Source organism: Antrostomus carolinensis, unplaced genomic scaffold (genome assembly GCF_000700745.2).
Source record: "Antrostomus carolinensis isolate BGI_N321 unplaced genomic scaffold, ASM70074v2 scaffold55895, whole genome shotgun sequence".
Lineage (NCBI taxonomy): Eukaryota > Metazoa > Chordata > Aves > Caprimulgiformes > Caprimulgidae > Antrostomus > Antrostomus carolinensis.
In genome coordinates this window covers 10,554-19,253 of record NW_010315420.1, presented here as the reverse complement: position 1 = coordinate 19,253, position 8,700 = coordinate 10,554, and the positions used below count along the sequence as shown (strand labels likewise).

The 8,700-nt window shown below is 40.8% G+C and overlaps 1 protein-coding gene across 1 annotated transcript; it reads right to left on the bottom strand.

The window, feature by feature from the left end:
* Nucleotides 1–591: 591 nt before the first annotated feature.
* On the bottom strand, nucleotides 592–8,026 carry CABLES2 (Cdk5 and Abl enzyme substrate 2; the record flags this gene model as incomplete). The annotated part of the gene is made up of 9 exons (XM_010167921.1): nucleotides 592–1,163; nucleotides 1,602–1,806; nucleotides 3,103–3,209; nucleotides 3,595–3,698; nucleotides 4,409–4,574; nucleotides 5,580–5,688; nucleotides 6,832–6,909; nucleotides 7,668–7,760; nucleotides 7,955–8,026. Coding segments are annotated over 9 exons (1,075 nt in total), but the record flags the coding sequence as incomplete, so codon positions are not given.
* Nucleotides 8,027–8,700: the final 674 nt, after the last annotated feature.

The window sequence follows — 8,700 nt, the reverse complement described above, 5'->3', positions numbered from 1 at the left end:
GCAGCAGTAGCTCTACTGACTTTAGTATTTGCTCAGAGCATGTAAGACCATATATAATACAGTCATACTAAAAAGGTGCTTATTTCAGACTACAGAACACTGAAATAAAAATCATAAATGAGACATCTGACAGCAAACTGCTCTTAGTCAAATGCTCATCTTCCATTGAAGAGTGAATTAGGAAGGCAATCATTTTGCTGCAGTTATCTTGTTCAACATGTGGCATTTCATTACAGGTTTTCAAACAATTTTTCCTCTTTAAATAAAATGTATATTCTTACAGTATTAACAGTTAACTAAATTGGAACGGAGTAATTTCAATCTTGCTACTTTCAGATCTATAGTATCTAGACTAGATGCCCTGTGTATCATTAGTGCAGATATATTGGTATTGTTTTCCTTATATGCAAGGCCAATACAGGTAAAGAATAAATGGCTATACAAATTTAGGATTCCTCACTAAATAACATAACTAACTTAAAAAGCACTGGTACCAGACCAGCCAGTTTTAGGCACATCTTTAAAAAAATAAAGTATGCATTTCATTAATGTAAAAATGCAAGAAGATTCTTAGAAACATCTGAACTTTATGGTGCACTGGAATGGAGGTGATGCTTCCTTTAGTTTCAAGGAATACAATAAAGGCTTAAAAAAAACAAACAACAAAACAATGAAATAATACCATAGTATTCTTCATAGGGAAGATCAGTTTTAGTAAAACCAAAAAGATAAATAAGGAATAAAATAAGCAGCCATGACAGCTGACTGGTGAATATTTGTGCTTTAAATGTCCAAAAGAAAATAAAGTTCAATAACTCTTCTCGTACCATCCCCTAGACTTGGCATACGCATCCGTAACGCACACCTCGACAGTTTAACGGGACACTACAGACTGCCAGACTAGCTGTAGCTACGGCAGGATGAACACAGCGGCACGGAGAGGCCAGCGACAACTTCACACCAGCAGTGTTCAGTGATGTGAGCCCCAGCGCCGCTGGCTGTCGCCCAGAACGCAGCTTTGGTTAAGACTGTTGCGTGAGCCGTCTGTAATGAGGTAAAACTTGGTTTTCAGGAAGATAGAGAGCCAGTTCCAAAGCTACAAGGACGGTGAATTCAAAACCAATCAGATCTCTTCTGTTGAATCTGAATCTCTCTTCTAGTTTCTATGATTATAATAAAAAAAAGAGAGAAGAAAGAATCAGTGAATCCACACGATACTGATGCACTGTTAGATTAAGTCAGCATAAAATAGGAGTCGGTGAAGCATGGCCTGAGCTGTAAGTGTTGCCACGGATCAGACAAGTAAACCAGCTTATCAGCTCAGCTCAGACAGCCCCACAACAGTTACACATTTGCTTGAGAAACAGTAAGTGCAAAAATAACCTCACTGTAGGATCAGTAGGACATTAGAGTGCACCGGGTCAGGTGGTTTTAATGAATTTAAAACCCCCCCCCAAACTATCAAGAAAGAGCCCTAATGAGACATAAAAGTAACTGAAAGAGTCTTAAATGCAAGCATGCACTGCTGAAAATCCTGGCTTTAATCTCTGTTCTATGAAACAGAGGGTTTTGACACCTAAACCAAGTCTCATAGTACTTACATCTATAAGGTGTTTAACTTCATGTTTCCTGAGATCACTGCTGATCTTGGCTGCAAGCAGAACGCAAGCACCAGCACACAGTTTGCGGTTCTGTTTGTTGAGTTTGCCTTGGAGGACGAGCTTCTCAAAGTAAACATAAGCCATGGAGACAGTAACCGGCTCCAGATTGCACTCCTCACTCAGGTTTCGCATCTCTCTCTTTAAACTGCAAATAGGAAAAAAGACACCCTCTCAAACACGACAGCTTTTATGAAATGCTGTAGAAACACCACAGCACAGAAACTCAGAGAAGCATACGGGCAAGATTCCCATGTGGAAAACCATGATGCATATTATCCTAGTCTGGAGAAGCCCAGCTGGCAGCAAGCTGGAGCTGATGCACAAACTGATTTAACATCTACCATGGAAGAACAATTCCTCATCTGCCCATAAACACAGCAAGGTGCTTAGCTGCCTCGCTGACACACAGGCTATTGCTGTACAATTCCCTCTGGGCTCCCAAACTGGTTCCTGATTCATATCCTAAGACTGAACCACCCTGACCTACAGAACACCACATCAAAGCCGTGCACATCACAGCAGTTGCTGCGTGGAGATCCATCTACTACACACCTCATGGAAGAATCAGGTTTGGGGGGGGAGTGAGGAAGGCAGACCGGTTCACACCCTTCCCACAACAGCTGGCCTTTCCCTTCAGCATTAATACAGACTTTATGGTGGATGCTGCCTCTCACACCTGCAAGAAGATCTCTGTGCAGACACACCACTCAAAACAGCTACAAAGATGAGCATGCAGGACACCGGCAGAACACAGACTCTGCCTGAGCAAGCCTTCCACTTGGAGCTGAGTTACACATAGCCCTGGTGATCCAGCAGAATTGTTTTCTACGCTGACTATTTCAGAAGGCCCTGGTTGCATTAACTGCTGTGTAACACCACCAAGATTACAGCTCTCAGAAGGCACAACAGGGCATCTCGCTGATGAGTGACCAGATGTGTTTCCTGGAAGACAAGGAATTCTGTGTGGTGTAGTCCTGCCTTCACAAAATGCTTTTCTTTACTGAGACCTAACACTCTTCTTTATCCTAGAATCTTGTTAGAGTCCATGGTCATGAGTGAGTCTGACAACTGAAAGGCGAAAAAAGCCAGAGGGTCCAGAAAGACAATCCAGTTAGAGCAGGACTGCATTACACAAACCACTCAGGTTACAAGTGTTTGTGTCAAGGCTAATGCTGCTTCACTGTTAATTGGCTATAAGCATTACTACGCCACAGTTGGTGAAACAAAACCCTGAACTATGAAAGCCAACTGTCACCCTTTCTCAGCATCCTAAACATTCCTGTATGGGGCTGTCATCCTACAGTCAGCTCAACTGGCACAGAGAGATTAGTGTTTAATCATATATACTATTAATAGATCTCGTATTTGCTCCATACAAGTGGAAGATAAAAGCAGCCTTGTACAGCGTAGATCTTCTCATTATTCAATGCTTGTTTCTTACCTCCTAATTTTGCTCAGTGTCAACTTGATATGAGGAAACTTCTCTCTAAAGGTTTCATTCATATCCTTTTTAAGGTCCGAGGGTTTCACATATTCTATGACTGTAGTCTGAAACACAAGAGGCAAAATTTATCACTTCTCTTGTAAAAACAGTACTGACAGCCAAACGAGTCTTTCAAAGACACTAATGCAATGGCAAACCTGAGTTTTATTATTCACAATTTAACATTTCTATAATGTCCTAAAGTGAAAGAGCACGTTGAATCTCAAGCACAAAGTCTTAAAAAACTAGCAAGCAAATGGTTACAAGAAGCAAATGACAACATGGAGATACGCATCAGGTTGGTTCTCAACAACCTGAGTGCACAAACCCAACTATTTCTATTTTTTCCTAATGAATTCTCAAAAAGACACAACTTTTTCTTCCTCCAGGAAGTTCTTTATAGGAGGATCTTCCAGGCACTCACTCTGTTCACACATGCCAGCCACTCACCATGTAAGAAGCAAAAATGAGAACACGCTTGTGTTTTCCACAGGGCCACTGAGGATCATCCAGGAGATTTGGATCATACTCTGCAGCTTCCCCAGCTTCACTTCCTGAGGGAACAAGGAAAGAACATTGGGCCACAAGATACAGAGCTTTAAACTCCCTGTTTCCTCTTTAAAAAAAGTTTTCAAACAGCAAACATGAAAAGTGTTGGCAGATCCCATAGTACAGGCAAACTGCAGCTACGATCATCTGTATGCGTGTCATAACTGCACCAGTTAGATAGCAGAATTATTGAAAAACCACACAAGCTCTTTCTCCAGCACGTGCCTGTCACACCATTTTAGACTTAGTGCGAACTAAGTTTGTCATCCACAAATATGCAGAGAAAACTGCACAAGTGTGAATTCTTTTTGCCTATAATCTAATAGCGGAGTTGCCAGGTTTGCTCTTTTATACAAGAAAAGGGATCCTTGTCACAAACTCTTTGGCTTATACATTGTTACAGTGCTAGAAGGCAAGGAGGACTACCTGTATCCACGTACACCAGATGTTTCTTGTTGAGTAATATAAAACTTCACATTTCCAGATCTACAGAGGACGTAAGGAATGCGTGCAAGTCTCAGTCTTAAGGCTCATTGTTTGTACTTCATTGAGGAGCCTTCTTTGCTAGGCTGTGCTAAAAACAGTCTCCTTCCAGCTGCAGCACATCCTTCCTAATAATCCATTTTACCACTTGCAATTGTTTCAGAGAAATATATTCCTTTTATGCTTTTCTGCTGTGTGCACAAGCAGTGACAAAGCTGGTGGCTGTCCTTACCCATCTCCGTTCCTGCTGGTATCGTTTTTGCTGTCACAGGTTTATATCTTGATCCAGGAAGACTCCGTGCAGCACTAGCTCGACATGAGGGAACAACACTGTGGCTGTCGGCTTTACGAACAACAAGGGCATTGGTCGGATACAAGAATTTTGCATAGGACACAACCTTAAAGAAGAGAAAGTCGTAGTAGTTATAGGGGAAAATTTATTGAAAAGCTTATTTCCAGACATCTAAGATTTTCCAACTCAGAGAGTCCCCTAGAGTTTGTCTTTGGGAGTGGGGACCTTGAAATTGTGGGACAGAAGGAAAGAGGAAAGTTGGATGAGGAATGCCTTGCTTCCACGACTTCAGTATGGAACTGTCATAGAAGATTTGGTGTGGCAGCAAAGAAAAGGGGGAGAATCACATCAGTAAAATTCCAGTAGTGTATAAACTTAACTAAAGAGGTATAAATTTTGCCCATATTTCTATCAAAACATCACTCACACGTTGCCTGAGATACCAGAGTCAAATCACTTCTCCAGACGTGGAGGCAGAAAGTGATCATGGGCTTCAACAGCCTCCTCAGAAGCAGCTTTATCATAAGCAAAGCTTTTCAAACTTTAAGGATCAAAACAAGCTTCCACTGCTCTCAAAAGCTACATCTTTCAATTTATGGAGTGCTTTGCCATCCATAGAATCATAGAATCATAGAATAGATTGGGTTGGAAAAGACCTCCAAGATCATCAAGTCCAACCCCTGATCCAACTCCAATTACTATATCATGGCACTAAGGGCCACGTCCAATCTCTTTTTAAAAACCTCCAGGGATGGTGAATCCACCACCTCTCTGGGCAGGCCGTTCCAGTGCCTGATTACCCTTTCTGTAAAGAATTTCTTCCTAACATCTAACCTAAACCTCCCCTGGCAGAGCTTGAGCCCATGTCCCCTTGTCCTATTGTTGGTTGCCTGGGAGAAGAGACCAACCCCCACCTGGCTATAACCTCCCTTCAGGTAGTTATAAACCATAAAGTGGTTTGCCCCAGCATGAAATAGTCCCAGGGTGAAAACAGCCAGCTGACCCACCTGCTGTCCCCAGCTCCAGGCAGTGGTTTGGTCATTGGCATTACAGATAAAAAAAAAACCCAAACAACAAATCACCCAATAAAAAAAAGAAAAAACATCCTTACCTTGCCATCAGCACCCAGCTCTACTCCTTCCAGTCCAAGCACCATCTCAGTAGAGACTGAAACTCCCCCAGAAGGATGTCGCTGCTTCTGTCCTTCCATTTTTAGATCACTAAATGCAGATAAGAAAATACATTATTGGAAAATGCAGCATAAGCCCAGGTTCCTTTATGGTAAACACCAGGTCCAGCTACAGCCAACACCACCAGGTCAGAGTTTTATGGGAGAACAGTGCAATCCCTCAATCCCATCTCCAAGAAAGCATTAATTTTTAAGTACTCTTTTCAAAATGTAGAGATGTTCATTAACTGAAGAATCAGATTTCATATCATTATAACTCAAATCTGTAACAATATGCCTAGCACATGTAAACTTTTTTAATGTAGTCTTTCTCCATATGCCATAAGACCACACCAGTCATTAACACACTAATGCTCAAACACTTAACAGCAAACTTGATTCATATTACTAGTTTTCCAGGATTAGAAACTTGCCTTTCAATTGCAATTTTTCCAACCACTGTGCACACGAGCTTAAATGAAAAATTAAGGCTGCCAGCAGAACTCTCCTTCAGCGATGGCAGCATGCAGCTTGGTCACCTCTATTCCAATGAGAAAAAGCAGCTTTCTGGTGAAGAACTGCATTGCCAGCTTACACACAAGCAGAACGACAAACTGCTCTAAAATAGCTCCAGTGACCTTGCTGCTTTTCTATGAAGTGAGAGAATATTTTCCCATCAACTATTTTTACGGTGTGTATTTGCATACAATACAGTTCCCACCACTAAACATCCGTTTCCTTTGTCCACATAAGTTATGTGCAGGACAGAAGTGACAACACAATTGTTTTACCAAAAGTGGATTAGAATAAAATTAGTATTTTCTGTGGTATACTTGTAGATGACAGAGCTTCACAAAATCAACTTAAGACTTCACAAGGGATTGAGCAAAGCTGCAGGGAAATCCAGTTAGCACAACTGGTTTCTCCTAAGTGATCATATTGACAGTTCTATACAAAAATGTGGTACAAACACTCAAAGCGGTTTCTATGGGTCTAAACTGATTCTCAGACTGGAAATGGTGACATTTATGGCTTAGAAGTGAAAACCAGAAGAACATCTTCAACTTAGTTAGATGTAATTTCACTATAAAACTCTGCAGGTTTCCTGTAGTAACCTACACCAACCATACTAATTTAAAAAGATCTTTTGCAAACAATAGCCCAGACTTTCACAAAGCAGTTAAAGATCACTCACCTGATCCGCAAACTCTCCCCATAAGGTAGGATAGAAAAAGCCACACACAGAGTTCGTTTAGCACAGATTAACACTATCCTGTAAGCAGATGGGAAGAGATCAGGCTAAGAATTAAAATTCAGAAGTTACAAAGCAGCTTTTTATGGAACAAACACAGAACTCCTCTTAAACTGCTCTGGAAGTCACATGGAATACTGCCACGGATTTTAAGTTTTTGGAATGCAGCACAAAAGCAGAGGTTTCGTTCTGACCCTGTAGGTCCTTAGAGCCAAGTTCTGTATCAAACCCCAGTGTTCAGTAACTGCCATCACCTTTGGGAGCTCCTCAAAGGAGATCCCACTCTTTAAATATAGATCTGTATTTATATAACTTTTATATAAACCTTGTGAAAAAATGTAGATAATATTTTCCATTGAGATGAAGTCTCACACTGCTATTAATAATAAATATGAATGTGTCCCCCTTTTTCTCTTCTGCCCAGCCACAAGGAGCCAAGAATTTGGCTAAACCAAGCCATTCTCCTTAAATCCTCCTCAGCTCTAACCTCTCTGTGGGCTTGGAGATAAGATGATGTTAGGTGTTAGAAGAGACTGATTTAACCTGCTCAAAGCAGGATGGCAGACCATCAGAATACTGCTGTAGATGTAGCAGATATGAGCACCTACTGCCATCAATAGAAGCATGTAAAAAATTAACTAATTTTAAAATTAACTAAAATTAATTAAGAGCACAAGGACATTGCCCTATTCCCACTGACACTCAATGGCTAATAGCACTGAACTAGAGTCATCCCATTTCACCTGAGTACAGGAAGCACCTTGATCTCCAGAAATTACCTGCTGTTCTTCGTGTCATACTGCCTCATGTTCTTAATGAAGTGCATCTTCTTCAAATTTTTGTGTCTTGGAGATCCAGATATATGTTTGGTTCTGCAATTATAAAAAAGCAAAACGAAACAAAATGTGTTAAGTGCTCTGAAAAAATAAAAAAAAAGTCATGCCAATTGTATGATCAGATGGCAGCACTAGCATGCAGGACCTCAGATATTGGCGTGGAAGAGGGTGGAGGGAGGAGAGGACTGCATGCAACGAGCTAAGATTAATGCTGCTTTTGAAAAAAGTACCTTCGTACACTGGCATATTCCACTATGTCTTCTAAAAAGTCTAGAGAGCAGCGCTGGGAGATAAAACGCCTTCTGCAAAATGTACAACACCACGAAGAGTGAACAATATTAGTTCATGGCCTCTTGAGTTTATGAACTGCAACAGATCTATGAGCTCTTATGACAAACGGCAGGTTTTTTGGATATTTTTTTGTTGTTGTTGTTGGATGAATGCTTAACTAAGAGTTACAAGTCCCTAAAAAGGCCAAGAACTTGTCTCCCCCTCGAGAACCCTTCAAGTACATATTTATACCAACTTCATTAACAAGAGCATTCACTATCTGCAACACATAAGAACACCTACCTATACGTTAAACACCTAAAAACCTTCCAAATACTCATTTAAAATCTTACCAAAAAATACTGAAAAAAGCCTCCCCTCATCAAGGCAAAGGAATAAGTAATTTTATATCAATCTATGGGCAGAACAGCTATATCTGTATGATGAGCAAACATCTGTGTGTACTCTCGATTCAGAACACAGTCTTCTCCAGCTGCAGGAGTCGGCAGACTGAGAGTCTATGACGGCAGCTCAATAAAATTGACAGATCTCTCCGGAAAACAATAGAGAGGGCTATTAGGAGAAGCAAAGAGTATTCGGTACCCATCTGAAATCCCAGAATGGAAGATGCAAGGAGAATAATAGTAGGAACCATGTGAGTTAGTGTAACAGTAATAGGACATTACATTTAAGCAAAAAAATAGAC